This window comes from Microtus ochrogaster, chromosome 6 (assembly GCF_000317375.1).
Source record: "Microtus ochrogaster isolate Prairie Vole_2 chromosome 6, MicOch1.0, whole genome shotgun sequence".
Taxonomy (NCBI): Eukaryota; Metazoa; Chordata; class Mammalia; order Rodentia; family Cricetidae; genus Microtus; species Microtus ochrogaster.
Genome location: NC_022013.1, coordinates 42,268,208 through 42,293,814, shown reverse-complemented (window position 1 = coordinate 42,293,814; position 25,607 = coordinate 42,268,208). Strand labels below are relative to the sequence as shown.

The 25,607-nt window shown below is 40.3% G+C and overlaps 1 protein-coding gene across 5 annotated transcripts in view; it reads left to right on the top strand.

Annotated features, from left to right (window-relative positions):
- Fhit (fragile histidine triad) overlaps positions 1-25,607 on the top strand; it is a 1,440,845-nt gene that overhangs the window by 1,166,085 nt on the left and 249,153 nt on the right. For all 5 annotated transcript variants that reach the window (XM_013346791.2, XM_026780017.1, XM_026780018.1 and 2 more), the window contains 2 exons: positions 2,824-2,969; positions 4,647-4,676. In XM_013346791.2, the coding sequence (XP_013202245.1) occupies positions 2,824-2,969; positions 4,647-4,676 (176 nt within the window). The remainder of the gene's footprint in view (positions 1-2,823; positions 2,970-4,646; positions 4,677-25,607) is intronic.

Here is a 25,607-nt window from a genome sequence, read left to right as displayed (position 1 = left end):
CGGTGTCCGTGTAATTATTTCGGGTAAAGCTAGCCGTGGAGGCGGCCGGGGTGCTGGGGACGGAGCCCCGCTGCTCCAAACACTACAGCTCTTAGAACTCAGAGGTTGTTGATAAGAGTGCATGGTTATCATTTATCTGTGCACTCAGGCAGTACTGAACGTCTCTGGAGTTTGAGACACCATTGAACAATAAACAAGACCAAGTCATTCTTTCTATGAGACCAGTCCAGAACAGTAACAGCTGGTGACCAGCGTTATAAGAAGAATTGAAATGGGACAATAAACTAGTAATGAAAAATGTGTATCATAAAAATTCTTTGAGGAAATGACTGCGGAACTGAAATCTGAATGGTGGTAAGGAAGCAGGAACGGGAGGATGAAAGAGTTGGAGGAAAACTCCCCCAGATTGGGAGGGAAGGAGCCTAGTATGTTTGAGTGAATGACTTCTGATAGGGGCATGGGAAATAATATCTTTAAGGGGCTGGACACTGGGATTTGACCGTGATCCAGGAGTATATGGGCAACACAAATTGTACTTGGTGTATTTTTTTATGCATGAAGCTGAGAGAAATGGGACATACGTGTAATCGGGGTGTATTGTGTGAAATTTCCAAATAATCAATGAAAGTATTATGTTGAAAAAAGAAGGGAGGAAGAGGATGGGAAAGTCTCTCTTACCAAAGAGAAAACAACCCTGTGGGAGTAGAGGCTGGCAATCTTCTTAAAGAAAAACAAAGCAAATTCTTCATCTCTAAGTATTTCATTGACCCAAGATAATCAAAGAGCCCTGCTAGAGAAGGGTGATTTTCTTTGTTAGTATCAGATGGCCAGTGGGTGGAGCCACCCTTCTCCCCTTGAAAAATGAACTCAGATTAATAGCCCCTTTCCTGGTTTACTGTGGATGTGAATTCCCAGAATTTAGGCCAAATTCATCTGTTTACCTCTTTTCCCCCTATCTCATATGATAACCAGGCCTGCCAAGCTGAGCTCTGTGTCCTGCCCCCAAGGCCTTGAGTCCAACAGTGTGATGGGTTAAAGTGCTTTGTATTCTGGTGAGACTTGCAATTGCTGGATTGCGGTTTTATGAGATCCCTTACTGCTTGGCTCCAGGCAGAAGCATGCTTTCTTAAAACAAGAAAAGGGGAGGGGGAGGATACATTTAAAGAAAAATTAACAGTTTTGCTTTCTCTAGCAAGTGTCTGGAAAGTGAACAAATTGTGTATGCAGTGTGTATATACACAGAGTCAATCCCCGAGTATAGTGGGTTGACATTCATTTCTCAGTTCAATACTAGGAAAGCATTCCAATCTACCCACTCGGATTTTCACTTACATTACAACCTTCAATCAATTACATATGATTTTCAGTACTTTATTTCAAAACTTAGATAATGTTTCCCATCTGTGGGCTAATGTTTACGAAAGACTAAGCCAAGCCTTGATGCTCCTTAGGTTAGCTGTATTCCATGAATTTGTATAAAGGTATTTTAGCTTACAATGGATTCATTGAGATACACCTCCTTCACAAGTCAATAAGCTTGTATGTATATATTCACACAAGGGCAAGTCTATATATCTCATACATATGTGTGTATGTATGCATATACAATAGGTTAACATACAAAAAGAAATGTAGAATATTAATGTAACCATAACTATAAGTTTGCTTCCAAATAAACAATAAATTTTAATCCTTCATCTCTATACCTGGGTATTTTCTCAGATCAGAAATGTAAATATGTTGCCCTGTCTAACCTGTAGAATGCAGTTTCTTTGACACAAGAGATAACTTTTCTTTCAATATTTAACTGGAAATATCTTGGGCTATGAGTAATCCACTCAAGGAACGCGTGTTATAGGCTGCTGTCGGAGACCTGCCTTGACAAAATTTGTACGTTCCAGGGTAGGAGCGTGAGGGTTAGAATTACTAAGCAAAAGGAACAGAGTTATGAGAAAATAAGAGACAGAAACACAGAACAGCATAGGGAGGGAAATTAAGTGAATGCTGACTCCGTCTGCATTTATTTTCCACATACTCATATACTTCACTCTAAAAGGGGAGGGGGAGGCAACAAACTTCATGATGTAAGGAATAGACTTGAATTCTCCAGCCTTTGGTCCAGATGGAGCAGATTAACAGCTATACCCAAAATACTAGCTAACCATACCGTAAGTTAGAATCTTGTCTACAACATTGAGAGAGCAAGAATAAGCTAAAACTCTCTGGTCTTCCGTCAAGGTGGAGCAGGCTCACATCTGTGTGCTGCTCACCCATGTGCCACATCTGACCACCGTGGCATGTTTGTTAACTATAGATGAGGCTCACTGTACCTTTTCTGAGGATCGGTAGCCCCGTAAAACTGAAGTAGTCTACTACCACAAATTTCCCATGTTCCTATCTTTTTCTCTAAAAGGTAGCTTGATGGTGTAATCATGATGATCTAGTAAAACTACCTAGATGGTCCAGTTGCTCTTCCATCACCGTGTCTTTAGCTACTGGGGAAGATGAGCCTCAGAATGGGGGAATCAGGTGATAATGGCCCAGAATAGATCATGCCTCATGCTGCAATTATCACAGCGAGCTTTGGTATCACTGTGCACATGACCATGTCTTTTCTTAAGTTCTCCTGTGTGCTAAGGCGTCTCCCACAAAGCAAACTAACCATCTTTTAAAGCTCTTGGTTGCTAATTATTTCTTTGGTCATTTCTTAGTCTTCAAGAGTTCAGGTCCTGGGCCAAGGGGACTTAGTGCTGTCTGTATAAACCACGCTCTAAGAATAGTACCCAAAACAAGCCAAACTTTCCTTAACCCACCTGATTGCAGACGTCCTCGTGTGTCCGCTGAGGCCAGTGGAGCGCTTCCGTGACCTACGTCCTGATGAAGTGGCCGATCTGTTCCAGGTGACCCAGAGAGTAGGGTCGGTGGTGGAGAAACATTTCCAGGGGACCTCCATCACCTTCTCCATGCAAGTGAGTAAACAAGTTGTTCAGACATATTTCTTTCCTTTCTTCTCAAAGTTGTGTGCATTGGCTCTGTATCCCAGCCTTTTTATCAGAGAAGTAGTTTTAGTGATCTGCAGAAAAAGAGATACCCCTAATCCAAGGCAGCTGCCCCAAGGTGGTCTATGGAATGGCATCACAGTAAGTACCTGGTGTGCTGTTTACAACATAGGTGGAAGTCATAGATAAGAGATTTTATGGGCTTGACTCAGTTGGGATAAGGCAAGCCAAAGGCAATTTGGAGGAAGAAAAGGTTCATTTGCCTTACATCTCCACACTAAAGCTGGCCATTGAGGTGGGCTAAGACAAAAGCTTAAAAGTTAGCGACCTGGAGGCAGGAATGGAAGCAGAGACCACCACCAGCACTGCTTACTAGCTTGCTTCTGGGCTCATGTTCAGTTACCTTTCTTAGATAGTCACAGCTCACCCTGCTCACAGTATGCCAGACCCTCCCCAATCAATTGGCAGTCTAGAAAATCTCCCCACAGACAAATCTAATGATATGATAGAAATTCCTCGCCAAGGTTTCCTCTTTCTAGTTTTTTTTTTTTCTATTTCGTGTCAAGTTGACGAAAACTATCCAGTAGTAGGATTTTACATGGGAAGCAGAGTTGGGGAAGGCTATTTGCTCTGTGGTGTGCTCTGACAACTGTGGATCCAAGGAGAACAATGGCAAGACTGAGCCTTCTCTTTGTAGGGCTCACTATTCTCTAAATGGAATTCAGACCACAGTGTTGAGTCACAGGTTTTTACCTGCAGTTGTTGAGCATGGCCCGCTACAAATGGAAGAAAACAGATTTTTTAATCATCAGAGATGGACAGGTAGAACTTGACCTAGTACTCTTCAGGTCGAGAGAGGGATATCCGTGATACATCTGTCAACAGTTGGGAACTGAGTAAATTAGTAACACCACATGAGCCACTTTGCATCCCTAGTCAGGTTCACAGAGATGTGCATTTAGCCAAAACCACAGACTGATAATTCTATTTGGAAAATTTTTATTGCAGAGAAATTTTCCACCTTCCCCCTAGAGTAGCCACGTTCCCTTTCTATGGCATTTGGAGACTAGGCCTGTGTGCTTGTATTCAACAATGACAATGACAATAGGCCATAGTCTTGCCGGCCATGAGAATCTGGGAAGGGGGATAGATACATGGATAAGGGTACACCCCCATCAACCACTTCTACTTTTCTGCCTCAAGGTCACAAGAGCTTGAAAAGATTGTGCCCATCTAAACGCTTCAGCTTCTTGCTTTGTTGATTTCTAGAGGAGAAATTCAATCAGATATTAATTAAGTGATTTCTGATTTAAAGATAACCAAACTGTGGTCCTTTGCCTCCTCAAACATTTTCGGCCTTACCTTTAATGTGATTAAAGCCATAACTGAACGCAAAGAGCATGAAAAGTAGAAAGGAGTGGCTTGCTTGATAATTCATATCATTTTATACATATTCCTCACTCGGAGGGAATTGGAGACCTGTCTGGTCCCACACATTCAGAATGAATGGTCCCCATGGGACTACTACAAATTAACACACAATGAAATTGGATCTAAATTATTAATGAGCAATATTTCTGAATAAGCAGGCAATATCATCCGTCAGTTCTCACCTCAACTCTTTCTCTTTCTTTCTCCTTCTTCTAGGATGGTCCTGAAGCTGGACAGACTGTGAAGGTGAGTGGTTATTATGCGCACACAAATTAATAAGAGGCGATTATGGGAGCTAATAAAAAAAATCACAACGAGTCATTTGCGGCACACTGCTGTTTCATTATGTTATCTTCGAGGTCAGAGAGACCCTCGGTGTTGGAACCATAAATCCTGACATTATAAACTGTACCCAACAGTATGTTTCCCATTAGTTTACAAGACATTTACCCTGTGTAGTAAAATCATTACTGTGAAAATGCTAAAACAGAAACCAAATCGAGGAGTCCTAAATCAGAACAGGGCAGGGTGCCTCAACTTTCTATGGGTTTTATGGGTCCTGTACAGACTAGATCACCCGGTATGTCTTTACTTCTGCACACAATTTAATTTCACTTATTCCTTCTTCAAGAAGGGGACATTGGTTGTGTGCCCCAGGTTCCTGCTTTCCCTCCTGGTCCCTTGACCTGTTTTCTCTTCATGCCCACATATTTCTCTTCTCTCTAGCAACGAAATATCAAAGTCCAAACTTAATGGGATCATTGGAGTTCAAAAATGGTTTTGAAGTGTGCGAGAGTGGAAGGATGGATTTATTATGACAGTCTCTAGGACAAAAATAAAAGAGCCTGCTGGTTATGAAACAAGAGTCCAGCTTATTTCACAAAACATTGGGTTCGATGCTTAAGTGACAGAGAAGACTGGGTTTGCGGTGGTGGAAATAATAAGCCAACCATACTATATATACAGCTGATGCCACACATGGTGAAATAAAGCTTTGGGCTTTAGTGGGGGCCTTGACTAGCAGGGTAACTTGGCACTAAGTCACACCAAATGAACGTGTCTCCATTGTAGTATGTAGGAAATAGGATATCTGGGGACTTTCATGGTGAGTGGTTGTCTCAAAAGGAAAGCCAGCAAATTCCTAGTGATAAAAAGAGTGACCCCAATTTTTCCAAACACATGACATAGCGAACACAACTGAGGGACATTCTGCTTCCATCCACGCCCCTGACCATGCTGAGCATCCAAATATTCAGATGCCAAAAGAGGATGCAATATCAGTAACTTTGTTTTGAAACTGATTCTTGAAATACAATGCATAGATATTCAAGCTTGGCTGCCAGAGTTTTAAAATTCAGAATTCAAATGTAATTTTAAAATGCACTGGATTAGGGTTTAGTGAAGTTTCAGCGAACATGGGAAAGTACCCAAGGCAGAGCAAGTGCATGGAAGAATACACAGCTATCCAGTAGAACACAGAGACTGATAAACAGATGAATGTTATGTGAGCAGGTGGATTATGTACTCTCAAGATTTTACTTCATAATTCTAAAGAGGGCAGGTAAGTTATTTGCTATACAAATGGACTTGAATAGGGATAAATAACTTAGAAGTTCCCAGGGAGCAGGAGAAGGAAGAAATGGGGGTGAGTGCTAAGGCTCTCTTTTTTGGTTGATAGAAATGTTGAGGTACTTGGAAGATGGAGCTGATTTTTTAAACGTAATTCTTTAAAGGAGACAAGTAAGCCTTGAGTCCAGAAGGCTGAAGATCATGAGTATGGGGCCTCAGACTACGTATTGTCCCACTTGCCTGAACAAGGTGTCATGTTTTTGTTAGCATTATTGATGTTGATGATGGACAGATTTATAATATAAAGTATTATGTGTGAATTATTAAGTGTACTTACCATAGTTTCGCTTAAGTTGATTTCTGTAAACAATGGTATCTTTTTTTCTTTAAAATAAGCATATTACGTTTGAAAATTTTTTGTTCTTTCCAGACGGATCACCCCATTTCCACAGTATAAATTCATGGGGTCCGTTCACAACCTTTGTGGAATATCATACATAAAGAAAAATTCACCACACACACACACACACACACACACACACACACACACACACACACACACACACACACACAAACAGAGTCCACCATGAAAAGATAGTAAACCTTTGTTAACTATTCTGCTACAGCAAGTCCTTCTATATAGAAGTATATATTCTGTATTTGTCAAACTTTGTGTGATATTTACACCACATCCCATGAAAGTTTATCTGGATGCCAGCTAAACAGCCTAGCCGCCACTACAAAGAATCTCAGCTGTTGTTTGGGTAAACCTCCTAACTAATAATGCTGGAATAGGACGGGAATCTTCATTATTACACACAGTCTGGTCTTTCCAAAAGTGGGTGTTTCCCGGCCATGTTATCTTCTGCTGACAAAGTAACTCTGTGATGGCGTTTGGGTACCAGGCATGCATAGAGCCCCACCCTGCAGCACAGGCAGCTTCTCCAGGGAGCAGAGTGGCACCTTCAGAATCCTGATGTACCATTTGAAGGGTCTGGGTTAAGGCTGGGAGCATTTGATGTTTTGAAATTCGCATTGTTGCACATTTTAAAGGGACGTTTGACAGCCTACCATGGAAAGCCTAGGGCATATCTTTTTTTTTCTTCCCCTTTTCCTATGTGTGAGATTCTCAGTGCTGTGTCTGATGTCTGAGGTCTAAATCACTTTTGTCTCATGCCAGGTAGTAATAGCAATAGCCCACTAATGGTCTTTTTCCCTGAAGCAACTGTTGTTATTGTTAATGAGGAAACACCACTGAGTTAGCCTCTTGAACATGATGGCACTTCAAGATTTTTTTTTCCTGGGGCTTTAGATTCTGCCTAGCAACACACAGGGTGGCCTGGCTTACTCAGTAAGACTCATGTAACAAGGAAAAGGAAATATTGAAGTAAAAAATGACCTCTTATTTGACAATTGATTATTCGGTTTCCTTCTCAAGCTTAAAAGTAGAACACTGCCAGGCACCAGATGTTCAGTGTGGTGATCTGGACACCCTGCAGGTTTCAGAGGAAATTGGTGTCCTCTCTCAGCTACTTAGCCCTGCTCTGCACCCACGCAAGTTGCCCTGGTGAGCATCATGCTCCCTGTCCTGTTGGCTAGCTAGATTCCTGTCAAGAAATTCTTCCTTGTCTCTTACAAATGTTCATTTTTCATGCTGTCTCTTTAGTCTCCACGGAGAATGTACACACACACACACACACACACACACACACACACACACACACACAGAATAGGCTAAGCTGAAGGAAACTGAGAAAACTGTGGCAGGAGGAAGATTCACTCTATAGCGTCATTCATCATTCTACCTTGAAGGAGGCCATAAAAGAATTATCTGACTTATCTACCCCAAAAGTAAACATAAGACGATCTCCCCAGAAGGGCCCTGCTTTTTCTGGTAAGCTGTGAAGACTCAGGACAAGCAGGTCTCCATAAGTTACCCCAGTTTACTGCTGTTAGATCACAGCGCTGCTTTCTTTTCCGAGCTCACTTCCTCCTCTCCATAAAAATGCTTTGCCCTGTTTCTTTAGGTCTTTGTGTTTGAAGCTGCATAAAACTTAGATCAAGAGGATGTGCTTCTGTGCTTTTTGTGCTGAGAATAATCTACTCCTGAGTCTCTATCATTAGTCCCAAAAAAGCAAGAGTTGATGCTCCTCTGTTTTCCACTGTACAGCCAGGCATTTAGGTTTCCTGAAATTTCTGTGAAATATTCCCTATATTGTAAACATCAGACTAAATATTTCCATAAATTATATTCCTAAACTGAAGTGTTTATTTAATGATTCTTTCATCAGTAAAGACGTGGAAGTCAGATACTGGGGTAAGAACCTGATTGATCAGAGAAGTAGTGGAGAAGCAAGTGGTGACCGCCTCTTTCTCTCCTTCTTTAATCCAGAAGACCTAGAATCTCTCTAAGTCCTTCCCTACTACTTCCTGTGTCTCTTTATATGTCCTTGGCTCTCTAAAACCTTTATGTCTAATTTTGTTCAGTTAGTAGCTAGTCTGCCCTCTGACTAAAGCAAATTTTATTGCCAGTCTCAGTAGTGTCAGAGTGAGATCAAAATATCCCAGAACATTTCTCCCTTTTGTTCTAAATAGTAAGGTAAAATTTTGACTCTAATATAGTAAAACTATATGCAATAAGAACAATTATTAGCTATTGCATTAAGAATATCCAGCCCAATTACATTTGGCAAATTCACAGAAAATACTCCATTATTTATTCTATCTTGGTGAGTTCAACATTTTGGACCTGATTCCCTTTTTATACTAACTTGTATTCCCAATCCAAAATTATATTTTCAGGCCTCAAATATTTTCATAAATAAACAATTTAAGCTTTTATGTCTCTCAACCGTATACACTTCTTACCTCTTTTGTGAATTTCTTTTCTGAATTTGGTAACATGGAAAACTGTAACTATAACTATCTATTCTTCAACTTCATCAGTGCCTTCCAGAAGAATATAATATTACCTGAATAAACAAAAAGTACAGAACAAATAACTTCCAAAGCTATAGTAATGACAGAAATAGCTGGCTTCCTGAACAGTCACCCAAGTCTGCAATGTTTGGTCATCCATTGTCATCCTATAGGCCTGGAATATCTGAGAGACTTTTCTATGAAGCAGGAAATTTGAAGGACTCTCCTAACCTGTCATAGCAAAGTTTGGAAGTTGCTTTATTTTGTGTACTTCTTGTTCAGTTTGCTAGCATGGTGTCAGCAGTCAAGGCAAGGGCATTTTCTTGTCCAAATGGCTAACTTTTGCTACAAAGAAAGCAAACTCCATATGGAGGATCTTTGATGCCCATTATCTTCTCTGAAGTAGATTGATGCTGCCAGGAGAAGATGTGTCTCACTGTCATGAAAAACCATATTATTCAAACATCTTAAATGCCATACTTTATAGACCTCTGAAGTGTTTGAAGACCACATACTATCTAAAGTTTATCTCTTTTTAACCTTGAAAACATACTAACATGGCCACAAATTTAATCACTAGATGACTAACTATTAAACTATATTTCTTAATTATCCTAAATAGTTTGTAATAATAACTTTCAAGGACTAGAAATTTAAATTATATTGTTAAATAAGCTACATAGGCACAATACCTTAAACAAGTGTAGAAATATATAAATAGCACAACAAAGATAACTTTAAATTTATAGTATCAGTTGTATTTTTAATCCATTCATCTATTGGTGCTGATCTTGCCTTTAAAGGCCTAGTCATCCTTTTGCATTTTAAGTTAGCACTTTTTCAAAAGCCAAATTTTCTATTAATATTTGTCTAATCTCTGGATCTGCTATTCTATCTACCGTTAAAGCCAATATTTGTAAAATATCAGGGAAGGCTTCTTTTGAGCCTTGTATGATTTTAATAAATGACTCAGTCCTCTTTACTTGTTTTCAACCCTGTTCCAAGAATTTCAAAGCCTCTATATAGCATAGGGCCAAGGTGAGATCATCAAATCTAAACTGTCTTTGGCAAATCAGCATGCTGGCCTTCTCCAAGAAGCTGATCTTAGAAAATATCCATACGGCTAGCTCTAATTTCTTGTTCTAGAACCCTAGCTTCCTCTTTCCACCATGCTTTCCATTACAACTGAGGACCAACTTCCAATCTTGCTGCAGTTTTGTGGAATAATTCTGTTCTGAGTTGCCCATGAATTTAGCATCTACTCCATAAAAGGTGAATGCATACCAAATAAAACCTCTGCTTCCATCAATCTGTTCAAATCTAACATTTCTACAGGAACCCTGTTAACTTTTGCATAGCTTTGAGGCTGCCCTATCATCTGGTGGTCATTATTACGTGGTAGTTGGATGAGTTAAAGTTTGTTTTCTAATGACCTTGGGCTGCTCGTCTTCAGTTTCATAATGCAATGGTGCAGTAGGCTCTGCTCTAAACTCCTCTGTCTCTGTGTGAATATTTTTCTTAGTCTCATTAGTCATTCTTTCTAAAGATTGTATCTTATCATCTTATCAGGCATTTTTTAAATATTTGGCCCCAATATCAAATCATTTTTAGGAATAAAGCATGAATTACCAAACTGTTAATAATCATAATCAACATTATGTCAATTCCAATTAAGTTGCTTATCCCTTCATTTAATTTTTTCCATTTTCAGACCATCCATTGTGGAACCAAACAGATAACTAACTCCTTACACTGTAATAATGTTCCCCACTCTTAACATGGGTAGAAACTCTTTAAAACAAAAATAACAACAACAACAAAAACAAAACAACTAATTCCCTCTTTAAGAATTCCCAAGTACCTCACCAGGTCCGCTGATGACCACAGCAATGTGTGAGGCTGGCTGTCACTGAGCTGTGCATCTCGGCTGAGAATGCAGGCAGAGCACAGCCTGGTTGAGGACTTCTGCATCTGCTGACATTTAGTTGATGGCTGAGGGTGTGTGGCAGCCCCAGCAGCAGTAAAAGCCTAAGCAGGTGTTGAGGCAGCAAGCCTGGCAAGGCAGTATTGCAAGAAGAGGTTCCAAGGGAAGCCCGCAACCCACAGGGAAAGGGTGCAAGACACCTGAAACCTGAAAAGCAGACACAGGGGGACTTGCAGAAGAGGGAAGAAGCTTGCATGATGAGATGTAAGAGTATTGGGGTTGGGGGGAAGAAGAGCCGCCTGAGTGACAGAGATAGTACAATAGCATATAGGCCCAAGCCACCTGTGGTGTTTGGTACCAGGGATGGTATAGGCTGCTGTAGAGAGACTGTAGCAGAAAATCTCCAGACTCACATGGAGTTGAAAAGCCAATGGTGAGTAGCTGCCTGGTGATCTTGTGCCCTATGTTGGATGCCAGAAAAGGTGTTTACCTAATTGTTCTCTTATCAATAAAACCTCAGGAGTCAGATATTGGAATAAGAACCTGATTGATCAGAGAAACAGTGGAGAAGTGACCAATGACCTCCTCTCTCTCCTTCCTCAATCAAAAAGGTTGAGCATCTCTCTAAGCCCTCCCTACCACTTCCTGTGTCTCTCCATATGTCCTTTGCTCTTCAAAATCTCTATGGCTAATTTTGGCCAGCTAGTAGCTAACTCTGACTTCTGTTTCAAAGTAAACTTTGTTGTCAGTCTCCAGAGTGTCAGAGGGCAATCAAAACATCCCACACCACTAAATCCTAATTCAAAGTGTAATTCTAGCCAAGCCAAGGTAAACTCATTCTTTTAAAAGGAATGCCTTCTAATAAGCTTAGAATGAAATATTTTCTCTGAGGCTGTTACATGAGCATCTTTGGGTATATTGAGGGAAGAGATTTATTCCTGGTAGGTAATCTCACAATCTATTTATAGATCTTGTTTGCATATACTCTTCCGTGTTTGTGGTGCTTGGATGCTGTACTTAAAGGTTTAATTTTATGCTTTTAATGCAGGAGGAAGTATGTCTTAATAACTTGAAATATTAGCAATTACTTTCTAGATTGCTCCAGCAGAAAAAGAGTTCTTTAAAAGAAAGGTTATTAAAAATTATCTTTAATCTCCTTTTCCCTGTGGCATTTTTGAGTTTCCTGGATCAGGAGGTCTTACACATGACATGGCCATATTGTTATTGAGTGCACATAGACGACACCTAACTATCAGCAAAGCCGGAGAGTTCATGTGCCTTGGCATCTGCCAGAGGTGCCATGGGAAGGTGAGCTCTATGACTTACTAGCTTTGCCACTCTGGGGCAGCCTCTTAACTGTGAGCCTTGATTTTTTAATTTTCTAAATGGAAAACCTATTGAATTAGATGGTGATGAGAAGAAGCTGACATGGATATATATAGGGAATGTGTGAAGTATTGGGTAGGACTGATATGCATTAATGAGATTTGGACTTAGATGCCATATCAAATCCCATCCTTCTCGACATATGCTGTCACTGGTGTGTATGTGTGTCTGAGTGTGTGTCTGTGTAAGTGTGTGTCCATGTCTGTATCTCTGTGTATGCTTATTTGTGGATGCCAGAGAAGACTTTGGGCATTGTTTTCCAGTGTCTTTCCACCTTGAGTTTAATTGAGTTAGGGTCTCTGAAGTGGAGCTCAGAAAGTCCAATAGACTAGATGGCCAGCAAGCCCCAGAGATCTTTTTGTCTCTGCTATCTCAATGCTGGATTTAAAAGCATACACATCATGCCTAGCTCTCTCACATGTGTGTTTTAGCCGTCGAACTCAAGTCCTCACGTTCACACAGCCAACACTTTAGTGATTATGCTATCTCACCAGTCCTCTTTTTCTTTCATGCCTGTGTGTTTGTGTGTCCTATCTGTGCGTGTGTCTGTGGACATTCTTGTGTGTGAATCCAGGTGTACACAAACCTCAGAGCACGTATAAGGGTCAGAGGGCTCCCACGTATCATTTCTGAACTTCTACCTTGAGACAGGGTCTCTTTTTTTGGTTTTTCAACTGTATATGTCAAGCTAGCTGGCCTATCAGCTTCTGGAGATTTTCCTGTCTCTATCTCCCATCTCTCTGAAGTTGAGATAACTGATGCTCCTGATACACATTCTTTACATGGTTCCTGTTGCAAGGAGGCCATTAGTTTCTTTCCTGGCTGATAAGCTCCAAAATAATCACACAGAAGCTATATTATTTAAAACATTGTTTGGCCCATTAGCTCTAGCTTCTTATTGGCTACCTCTTACATCTTAATTTAACCCATCTCCATTAATCTGTGCATCACCACAAGGTGGTGGTTTACCAGCAAAATTTCTCCGGTATAGGCTCCATGGCTTCTCTCTGACCCCACCTTCTCTCTCCCAGCGTTTAGCTTAGTTTTCCATGCCTAGCTCTGTTCCCCAAAGCTCTGTTTTAGGACCAAAGCAGTTCCTTTATTTATCAATGGTAATCACAACATACAGAGGTAATCCCACATCAGGTTTCTGAGGTTGCAGACTTAGGTTCTCATGCTGTGTAGCAAGGATTTTCACCCTCTGAGCCATATCCCCAGTACCAGTACACCAACGTTATTGTCTGCTTTTCTTTTGCTTCCTTCTTTTTAAGTTTTTTTTATTTATCTATTTGTTTTTGTTTTGAGACAGTTCCTTTCTATGTAGTAGTCCTGGCTGTCCTAGAACTCACTATGTAGATCAGACTGGATTTGAACTAATAGATATCGGACTCATCTGCCTGCTGAGTGATGGAATTAAAAGGTGTGGACCACCATACCTGGTTTATTTTTCTTAATAACAATTTCACTTCTATTTTCTTTCCTTTGAGCTAGGGTAAGATTGGTGCTCGGTGATGTACACCTGATACTGACATTGTGGCCCATAGTTCACTTTATTAATAAGAACCGCATTTTCTCACAATTGATTACTACCTCATAGCTTAGATTTTTGGAAAAGTTTTGATCTGGTCATATATTTTGTGTTTTTTTCAATGCTTCAAACTTGTTATGATAAATGACCACTTGAGCTGGATATGGTAATATATAATAGCTCCAGTGTCTGGGAGGCGGAAGTAGAGGAGAAGCAAGTTCAAGGCTGGACAAGAAACAAAACAAGACTTCATTTATTTCTCACTCCCCTTACACACACATGCACACACACACACACACACACACACACACACACACACACACACACCATACATGAAACAACTTGTAAGTTAAAGAATGTGCATATTTTTGAAAATATTTCTTGAAAATTTCCTGAAAAATATTTCTGCAATTATCCTGATTAATTGTTTGTCTGCTCTGAATGTTGATGCTTCTGTGTCATTCTGTGAATGAATCAACAGTGGCCAGAAAAACTGTCTAAAGTGGGTTTTGATTATTAAAGCCTATCCCCTGTTCAGTCAGCGGGTATGGATCCAGAAGTTTGTTTTGACAGATACCACAGTGATTCTGAGCCATTCTGAATCCTGGCATCAAGACTATGATGGGGTAGTGAGAACCAAACATGGAAGACTCCCTGTGCACTCAACATTTTCATCTCAGAGTTGCTGCAAAGGAAGACATAGTGTGCACAGGATGGAGGAACCTGTAGCTTGATAATGAAAAAGATTTGGGTCTGTTATTTATTATTTTCATTTGGAATGAAATTTCCAGAGAGCGGCAATTCGCCACAGGTCTTTTATCCTCTGATGAAAGCCACTGTGAACACTGCCTTGTCTCTATTTATACCTAATGCCTGTATTTACTGCCGGAAGAATTAGTATCTTCAGGATGCAGTAGCTTTTATCTTGTAGAATTGCCTTATAATTTGCATCTGTTCCCAGAATAAATCTAATTTGACTGAGTTCAATAAACCAAGGATGGTTGCAATGGTCAGTGCACAGTTTTGAGTGTACTTGTTGGGATAGTCTTCTTTGGGACGGCTTGTTGACCTCCTTCTGATACTTTGGGGGCAAAACCTGTGTTTCCTAACTCTCCTGGCCAAAGAAGGCACTAGAAGCCTCCCAGTCCTCCTTAGGAAACTTTCTCTTCTATTAAACCTTCAAGATTTCTCCTAAGTAGCTACTGAAACAGTAAATTTCTCCATTTCTTTCTATTTTCAGTTGTGCACGGTGGTTTTCGTTTATTGATGTGCCTGTCACCTTCCCCTTGCAATTTCTCTCCTTCCGCCTATCCTCAGAAAAGGGCAGTTAAGGAAGAGATTTGGGGAAAATCTGTTTCCTTCTGGCAGTTAGAAAGGAGATGACAATTAAAACAGTCTTTGGATGTGATAGAGACTGTCAATCAAGAGTCTAAAGCAGAGTACGAAGGGTTCTCAATGAAAAGGGAAGAGTGAGAGAAAGAGGAGGTACAGGAGGCCATATTATTCCTCCTCTTGCTAAGAATGACTGGAGAAAAAGCCTCAAAATACAGGTTTTGAAGAAGGGAGGTGGTGTTTGAATTTAGAGGAGGAAGTAGGAATGAAGGATGCTTGTGAGAGCCTAAAGCACCAGGTATTAGTTTTCCTCTGGGTTTTTTATCTGAGTTTTGGGGGCCCTTTCTACCACCCAGACCTTGCCCAGATACTTCCACTGGATCTTCTCACTCCTGACCTGTGCTTCTAGAATGGCTGTTCCTCTTTCTGCATGGAGTTCATTCTCCAGGGAATGGGAAGGAAGCAGAATTTTCCCATTTCCAGTGGGTGTTCATGAGCATAATACCTGTTGCATCAGAACACATGAAACCTTAACCATGTTCCGTGACACTTTCATGTTTTAACATTTTATTGTGGTTTTTATGTTCTATATTCTCCAACATCTGATAAGTAATCTAGGAAGGATGGGGTGGCTTTGGTTGATAGGAAATGCAAGGCAGTTAAAATATAAAGATTGGAGAGAGGACTACAGAACAAGACTTCCTGGTTTCAAACAAATGTTTTACCTGCTAAGCACTACTGCCCTCGGTAGGCCAAGTTTGCTGAAATCAAGTATTCATTTACACATATGTAAAATGAGGACTTCACCAGTCTTCTATGACCTTCTAGGGATATTGTAATAATCAGATGGATGACTATGTGCCCAGGCCTTTAAATCTGTGCCTTAAAGATTGTGAACCCTCAGAAAACATTTGCCATGAGGTTTCATAATTTCTACTTGCATTTCTCTGCAGCTCCCAAAGGCGGGCATTAATATTTTACACACGAGGAGTTGAGGTTTAGAGAGAAAAGTCATTTCCTGAAAAGCACACCTAGCAGGTACTATAATTGGGAAATAAAACCCAAGGCAGAGCAAAGACCCGTATCTTCCTTGTGTCATGTGGTCAGTCTGTCCCTTAGAAAAACTTCAGTCACCCCATCAGCATGACCAAAGTGCGTCCAGAAGAGGGAGAGGTTGTATAAATATTATCCTTGCTGCAATACAGATTGGTTCTATATCTGTTTGCTTGGCTTAGAATCATGTTGTTGGCTTCCTCCCAAAAATACTCAAAGGACTCTCATTGTTAACTAGATTATACAGGTGAAGATTAACAAATCAAAACATTGTTTTATTGCTGTGTGTCCATTTATAGTAGAATTATATGTTTTAGGTGTTGAATTTTTTTGTTAGGGTTACCAACAAATTCCACCAGTAATTGGAGGCCCTGACATATAGCAGAGTTGGTATTTAGTGATTTAATTTTATTTGAGATCTGTAATGCAGAAATATAGAAAACATGACAGATGTGATCCGGCTGTTGCTGTTTTAGCATTCAGTAGACTTCCATCTGAAGCATAGAGTTGGGGATTTCTATATAATCACTGTGAAAACAGTGTTCTGTGGAAAGAGAGATGTTCAGTAGATCCTAAGATCCCCAAAACCTCAGCTTTTTATATAATCAATTTGAAAAACAATGTTCTGTGGGAAGAGAGGTGTTCAGTAGACCCTAAGATCACCCCCCAAAACTCAGCCTTTTAATTCTGTTGGTGCAATAGTAAAGCCAGTTACTCACTTTGACCATTTTTGCTATGTGCTAGACACTTGGTACTCTAAAAACAATAGTTGAGGGGGCTTGGAAGTTGGGAAGTTGGTAAAGTGTTTGCCTAAAAAACATGAGGACCTGTGTTCATCCCCAAGAAACTATGATAAAAAAATTATGATTAAATCTGGCATGCCAGCACACACTTGTAATCCACGTGTGAAGGCAGGTGGGCTCTCTGAGACTCACAGGCCAGCCAGCCTACCCTGTGTGGGGTCTCTAGGCTAGTCAGATCCTGTCATAACAATGAAAGTGCATAGTGCCTGCCTGAGGCAACACCGGCAGACTCCAAGTTTGCTCTCCAGCCTCATGCAAACGTGCACATGCACATAAACCTGCACACACCCGAATGCTCACAGGTAGACACATGTGCACAAAATAGCAATGGCCATTCCATTCAAGTGTTGATTCTCACCCCCTTGCTGTGTTTCAGGTCTAGATGATTTTGTTTTACATCATCTAACTTCACTTAGTCAGCTCCTTCTGACTTCAGCTCTTTAAGCCTGCCATATGTCAACAGTGGCAGAACTGTGGAACCAGCTAAAATAACTGTGCCCCGTTAGTCACATGAAAAATATTCAATGCTTTTTTTTTGAATGCACATGGCCAGTTTAGTTTCCATAGATGAGCCCTTTGTTACCATAGCACTTCAGTGAGGGCAGAGTGTTCACACAGCAAGGGGGTGAGAATCAACACTTGAATGGAATGGCCATTGCTTTTTTGTGCACATGTGTCTACCTGTGAGCATTCGGGTGTGTACAGGTTTATGTGCATGTGCACGTTTGCATGAGGCTGGAGAGCAAACTTAAAAATAGTTTATGCTGTGGTAGAAACTGGGCATTCAGCTGAAATAACTCCACTTGTTATGAGATTTCGTTTCCAGAGTTACTAATAGCTAACAATAATAAAATTTAAGAGCCGGTTGCCTTGAGCTACCTATCTAAGTTTTAAAACTATATATTGTTTAGAAATTGCCTCTGGGTGGAAAGACTAGATGGAATACATCGAGGGAGGTGATGGCTCCTCAGGTGGCCTAAATCTGTTGCCTTTCATTTCCAAATTGAGTAATGTATCTCCAGTTGATAATCATAAATCTGAAATTTTCAAATCTTCATTTTTTATGGCTTATTAAATAGAAAATAAAAATATATAGTGATCTTGGTAACTTTTATTTTACAAGGGCCCCATTGGAAGGATTTTTGACCAAGGCATGACTATAGCAATTTATTCTATTTCCTTTATTATCCCGAATATATACATGCTTCTCATAACCTTGAATTCAAACCTCTGAGGACTGGGATCATAGCAGAGATTTGCAAAGCCACGGTTAGATGTTACCCAGATTTATAGTTTACTCTTTCATTCATTTATATAAATATATTTTTGAATCTTGCCCTAAATGACCTGACTTGACTCTTGGCCCCATATCTGCCTTGAATTATTTGATTCCTTCCAGGGGCTTCACTTTGCCCTTTGTGCCAAAACCACTAGTAAAGTCATTCTCAAGACTCAAAAAGCAACTGGGAAAATTGAGGATTGAATGGCTGAGCCTGGCTAGGTGGGAACAGGAGCAATGAGAGGCGCAGACACGTAGAAATTAGTGATGACCTTCCTAATGATAACTGAGTAAACAGTCCTAGGCTGACGAGACTCTAATGGCCCTTGGGACAGATACAGTGAGCTCCTCGCCTCCCCGCCTTGTGAATCATGTCAGTGTTGGGAAAGGGCAATTTGAAATTTAACACTTATGCCAGGAGATATCAATCCTACATCTATATTTTGATGACAGATTCTTTCTCTTGAGAAGAGTCTTGTCCACCATGATCAGAAAAATAGAGATATGCAATTATGGAAGCTTTCTCAAAAGGCATGTTCTAACTTCAGAGGCAAAAGACAAACAGTGATTTGAAGTCTTGTGTCCCATCAACGTAGAGATAATGTTCTTGGATTCTGATATGGACACTGCCATTCCTTGGCTCTGGTATTCCCGCCCCCCCCCCCAAAGGCCTTTCTTCCTCCTGATGCTATTGAAAGGGTAAACAAGGAGCTGTGTAAGAAGTTGACCTTGCCTCAAGTGGTTAAGAAAAATCAACAACATTGAGTGAACAAAGAGAACTGCCAAATGCTCTTTTACTTTGTGATGAAATCCATTTCTCCTAATGCTCACATTCAAATCTCCCACTCTCGGCTCTATACAGCAGTACCTGGTCACCGAAAGAAGAAATGACTTCTGCTTCCTATCCTACTGCCCTGAAAACAACCCAAGAGGGGCTTTCATTTGTGCTTCAAATCATCTGTCGGCTGTAAATGCTATAAATTCCCAAATGCAATCATGTCCTAGCAATATAATTCTGATGAAACTGTTCAGCCATGAAAAGAATAAATGTGACTTTAAGCTCAGATCCACCATCAAATGGTCATAGATGAATCTCACTCTTGAGGAAGAGACTCAAACCACAGGCCTGCAGATAATTCTGGAAGACCTTTTGACCTGGGAAAACAGTTAGTGTCATCTACTCTACAACCTCCTTCTCCCAGCACACACCCACACACGCATGCACACACACACGCATGTACGCACGCACACATGCAATACACATGCACACACACAGCATTGAAGTCTGTCTTTTATCTTTAACATCTTGAAATCCAGGACAGTGTGAGGAAGCTCTTTTCAGTTCTGCACAGCTTTCATTGTAGTTGATGCTGACAACGGCCTCATTACCTGGGATACCCTAAACCCTGCCTCTACAGGAAAGGATCACCCTGCCTCTCCTCTCTGTCTGCTTAGCAGTTTCTCTTTGGGGACAGATCTTTGAAATAAATGTACCAATAGTGGAAAGCTGAGTAGCTGTAGAAGTTCTGTAGCCCACAATGAATTCTTTTTCCAGTCAGTATTTTTTATGGAGGACTTGCTTCATATCAGATCCTGTTAGACTCTGGGCTGGAGTGCAAGGGAGGGCAGCCAGGAAATGTTCTTAGTTTTTCATTCATTTCAACAACCACGTGAACTAACAAACCATCACAGACCTGAGTAGTGTTAGAAAAGCTGTAACATTGTGTGAAATGGAAGAACCAGGAGGAAGAAAAATAGGAGGACTATCGCTACTTTATTTGGGGGAGGGGGGACAAAAAAAAGGGGGCTGTTAAAGAAATAAATTTTATTATGAGAACTGTAGGCTGGAGAATAACAGAAAGCCAGTCAGTTGGTGAAGAACATTCTGGACAAAGAAAATAGCAGTGGGAGTTAAGTTATCCCATTTTAGGGAATGAAGACAAGGGTGAAGCAAGAAAGATGAAAAGCAGGCCAGAGGCCAGTTTGAAGATGGAGAAGGGAAGACTTCTACCAGACCTTGCTCATCATTGAAAGGAAGAAGTGTTAATTCTCTTCGGGGTGTGCCTGGTGTTTCAACTATCTAAGGTCAAAGATTTTTCCACCTACTGTAGATCATCTTAACTAGATTCATATTTAAGTGTCTAGTATACTGTTCTAGAATTTGAATAATTAGTGCCCCGTGCCTATTATGTTCTTGATAGTTCTGCCTAGATTTTCTACACATGTCTATTGTTTAGGGTACAAGGAGTTAAAATGGGTTGAATTCTTTTTATGGTGCCAGGTGCATACTTCATTTTTATAATCCAAAGGTTGCCAAATTTCTTTTGTTGAATTCCAGACAGTAAACCTTTTAGTCTCTGGATGCAAGATGTACTCTGTCACAGTAATATGATTTTGATTTTGTAGCATAAAAGTTATCACAGAGTTATGAAAATGAAATTTCACAAGTGGACATGACTGTGTTCCAATAAAACTTTATTTGTAAGAGAGGTAGTAGTCTAAATTTGGCCTAGGATCTATAATATTCTACCTAATTCCTTATGCCATGATTTTATGGAATTAGTCTTCACTGAAGTCCTTCAAGTATAGCCTTACCATATTTGAGGAACCATCTCTCTGAGGAGCCATCATCACAGGGGATTCCAGGCATTCGCTGCAGGGGTGGATCTTCTTCTCATGACTATTTATCAACAAGAAAAGAGTTTGTCCTAACATCAGCTGCCAATCATTGTGCAGTGTTTAGGGCAACTTGCTGATGGTGATCCGAATTGGCAAAAATAGAATAAAGCTCCAATCTTGGTGATGCCATCAGGTCCTGCTGTTAACCAGTCTTGAAGCCTGCCCTACCTCTAAGCATTTCCTCTTAGGGGTGTCCACCAAGTTCTCTGTTGTCAGTGCCAGGCAGAGATGACTCTTGCCACTCTCAAGAGAAGAGAAGCTCAACTAGAACCTCTTCTCTAAAACACTCAGTTATGGTTAGTCCCTAATATGCTTAACTGACAGTTTGCATAAACAATTTCTAAGTGCTCGTGCACATCGGCAGGGCTCTCCTGGTGCCAATGGCAATCTTTGAATGAAAGTCTGCAAATCAATGGCCCTAGAAGAACTTAACTTCCAATAGGTTGCCTCTGGTGCATGACCACGTAGTAATTCCATTAACTTTAATGACGGTACTGCTGCACAAAATGGACCCTGTTAGTCTATTCTCCTCTTTGTTTTGGGCATTAAATCTTCCCCCACAGCTAACTCTTCAGGGTAAAGTATGCGCAGCTATGCCATTCATTTCGTGGCCCTTATTAATATATGCAGGACTCTCCTTCCCTGGGAGGGAGTCCCAAATGAGTGCATTAAAAATGAATTTCCTGTGTCATTTATGGATGCTGAGAAAACCCCAGAGTCAGGGACATCAGTGGATTATTATTGATTGTTGCAAGATACAATAAAATCATAAATATGACTCAAAACAATTACTCTGGTCACATTAGCAAATTACTAAATCCATAATTTTTCTCTGGAGGCTGGCCTCGGAGATTTAAATAAAGTGCCAGAGGGGGGAAAGTTGTATTTTAGGAATGTGACAAGTGGGGCTAGGAGGGGGAAATTTATGGTTTAATTTGCTGGGTAATCTAATTGAAAATAACTATCGAATTTCGAAAAAGTGAACTTTGATTAGCTTCAGGTGTCAGAAATAAGCTGGAAATATGGGTCAGTTTCTGCTTTTTAGAAAGTCTTTGGGGAGGTGGGCAGAAGGTATTCATTGTGAGGAATAATGGTCTTATGTGACCTTCAACCCATTTTCTCCTACGTTCTTATTGCCTGTGTTCAAATAATTGGATTATACCCGAGACTAGCTGGCTCTTCCCTGGCGCTCGCTGTTTGCTTCCTTCACCAAGTGTCAGTCCCCCTCCCCAACTTAGAAATAAATCAATTGGAAATGAAATTACCCACAGCATTCATTTTTCACCATCTAGTAAATGAGCCTCTCTAAAGAACAGGAGAGCCTCCCCTTTCGGCTCCAGCTTAATCAAATCCTGCTCTTTGGCAGAGGTGGCACTGAACCACTGTCTGCGTCTTCGTCAGGCTTCTCGCCTTGACTGGATTACGAAGCAGTATCTGCTCTGTGAAACCCGTGGTGGCATGTTCATAGAGTCCTGTGTGTGTTTTCTGAAGATCTAACGGGAAGCCTAGTTCGTGGTCTTAAATTTCTAACCACAGCAGCTTGGAGTAAAGGTATCCATCATACCATCTTCCTGGCTAGAGACTGTGGAAGTTCGCCTACAGTCTGGCCCCTGTTGCCCTCTGATGACAGCCACACCCAGTGGCCGCAGTTTTAGGGTTAGATCTGCTTGTCATTCATCTTCCTTCAGGAAAGCAGCGAAATCAATTTGCACAGAGATAAAGGAGATTTCATAATGATCTGTGGAGAACTAGCTAACAGATTTCTTCATGCAGTCTGTGATAGTTTGAAAACCCAGCAGAGAAATGATAAATTCCTGCTAACTGTCCTAATTATCCCCTGACACTCTGGTGAAACCTGACGAAATTTTGCTGAAACTTACAAATTGGGAAGATTTTAAAAGTGAATACATTATGCATAACAGAAATGATTTTTGAAGTAAAAAGGTAAAAGCCAGCACAGAAGAACCACGTTTATTCCCCAAGTCTCCCGAGTCTTAGAAACAGGTGGGGAACGGTGAGGTGGTTTGCTAGATGAATTATAATTTTAATTGTGACCTAACTGATTGTACTCAGCATGCTCAGTAAGTTAAGAAGACTGAGTCATTTTCCATGGTCATGACATTAATAGTCAAGGCCAGGACGTGGTTTGTAGCATCCTTTCTCCCTGTAAACATCATGGATAAACACACTTAGCATTAAAAGGTTGAACAGTGGTAAAATTCATTTCTTTGTATTTTAGCATGATGCTCTTGTATTAACCCATCTTTTCTCTGTTATGCTTCATAATCTTAGTATTAATGTATCCAGTGTACCAACTTATGTCCATTTTTTTCTTGCAGTCGCTTACTTTGGACCACCTGTCTTATTCCATAAAGAAAAATCCTAATTAGGAAAGTTCACTTTTCTTCCCCCTCCCCATCCTTTCCTGTGTAATGCCTCTATGTCTTCACAAAGACAAATATTCAATCCAATTGATAAAATTAAAGTCCTACTTACAAGTGAGTGGAATCACTACACACCAATGTGGAACAAAGGTCACTTCCCTCATTTCTATTTCACTTTTAAGTTGGGAAAAGTCTGATCTCTCCAAGCCGTGTCCTTCCTTTTCCTGCCTTCTTTTCAATTTCCATCCATGAGGTCACAGGATGTCTATGGTCCCTGCTCTTACCCCTCTCTCTCCTTTTCCTCCCACCTTTCCTTCTTTTACTTTCTTCCCTTCTTTCCTCTCTTCTGCTGTCCCTCCTTTCCTCTCGCACTCCCTCCCTTCATTTTCTTTCTTTTCCATGCACCCTAAAATATTCACCCTTTCTTCCTCTTCCAAACATTTTGGGCAAACTTAATTGGCTTTCTCTTACATTTCATCCCTAGAGGCTTTGTAGACTTTGAAAGAGGTTTTATCGCCCCTCAACCCCTGACCACAGAATTTGCCAATGACTTACTATGCACGCGGGATGACTTTTACTCCTTTGCTAACTCCCCCACATCGTGTTCTCTATGTGGTAACTCCTCTAGTTTAAACTGCCTGCTAGTGTATGGGACAATCAGATGGCTTTAATAAACAACTGTTAGGCTTCAGAACTGCTTATTTTTTTTTATAGAAAATAAAACGATTGGAAAGGTTGTATTTGCAGCTCTGTCATGGCTTGGATCTTACGTAGAGGATACTTTTTGCACTCTGAAGACCACTGAATGTGGTTACTGGTACTAAAATTCTGTGGTATCAGCATCAGCAGGACTAGATAGTTAGGCAATAAATTGGGTGCTTAATCTAACCATGTCCACGTTCTAGCAATGCAAAGGATTCTGAGCTAATATGTTTAATCCATGGTGCTGCCTCTACAGGGGTGCTTTCCATACCTCAGGTGCTTCCATTGCTTGTCTATTCTCAATCCTTATACTTTCTGAGCATCCTTCTAGTCATTTCCCTTCTAATTGGTATGCATAAGCCATCTGGAACCCCTTGAACTCTTTAATGATGATAATTATAAGCAAAAATTCAATTAAGAATGGATAACTCATTCATCTCTGTGCTCTAGAAGGATTTTAACATGCTTAAAATATTTAAAGTTATGGAGTTTTTCTATAGGAAAGTTCACCTACACATAGCATTCCATATTTAATTTTAGAGGTTTCTGGATCACTCAGGCCTAGGCAGCCATGAATTATTAGACTAAGCTTACCTTATTTAGTTTCTTTCAATTTAGTACTCAGGGAAAGATAACATTTTCCCAAGGATAATCATGTTCTACCCATATGAGAGATTTGGTTTTACAAAATTCTCATTGACTCAAAGTTATTGCAGTATTTTTAAGATTCAAAATCTGACCCTGTCTATTCTTATCTGTGTGGCTGTGAGTAAATGGTTTTCCCTTGTTTCCCTGTCTCTAAAACTGGAATAACATTACTCCTTCCAGATGGGGGCTTTGTAGTATGTGAGATTATGAATGGGTAGGGCTTCTTAAAGTCCTTGGCATTATTATACTTTATTCCCCCAATTATTTATGGAAAAGCCATTTCATGCTAGTTTCTATTCCAGCTTTTATGATCATGGCAATGAGTAGAAAAAACACTGGAGATGAATGAAGGTAGTTTTAGTTTGTTTTCAGTCTCTTCTTAATAGGTCAACATTTCTTAGTTTCCAAGAATCAAGGCAATGAGTCAGATGAAATGGAATGTCTAGAACTGATTTGATATTGCAAACAGAGTTACCAGACGCCAGGAAAGACTTGGGATGGATGTGGCCGTGTACTCCCCAGATGCATGGGTTGTCTGTAAAACTGTGCCCTTCAAAAATGTGTTGGCTTCACTGAAGCTATTTTATTATGAGCTTACAAAATACATTCTTTAAAAACTGATTAAGAAACCCTTTCTCCCATACTCCAGTGTAGGCAAGGCATGAGTTTGAGGTTCAATTTTCATTCCAGAAAGTCAATGCTTGTAGGTGGAGACTGCTTGTTTTTTTCTGGCCACCCAGACCTGAATAATCAAACAGAAACTATAATAATTACAACACTGTTTGGCCTATGAACCAGGCATATTTCTAGGTAGCACTTGCATCTTAAATTAACCCATTTCTATTAATCTGTTTATTGCCTCTAGGCTGTGGCTTACCAGTGCTGGCATGTTACTCCTTCGGCAGTTACATGGCAGTTACTATATATATATATATATATATATATATATATATATATATATATATATATAT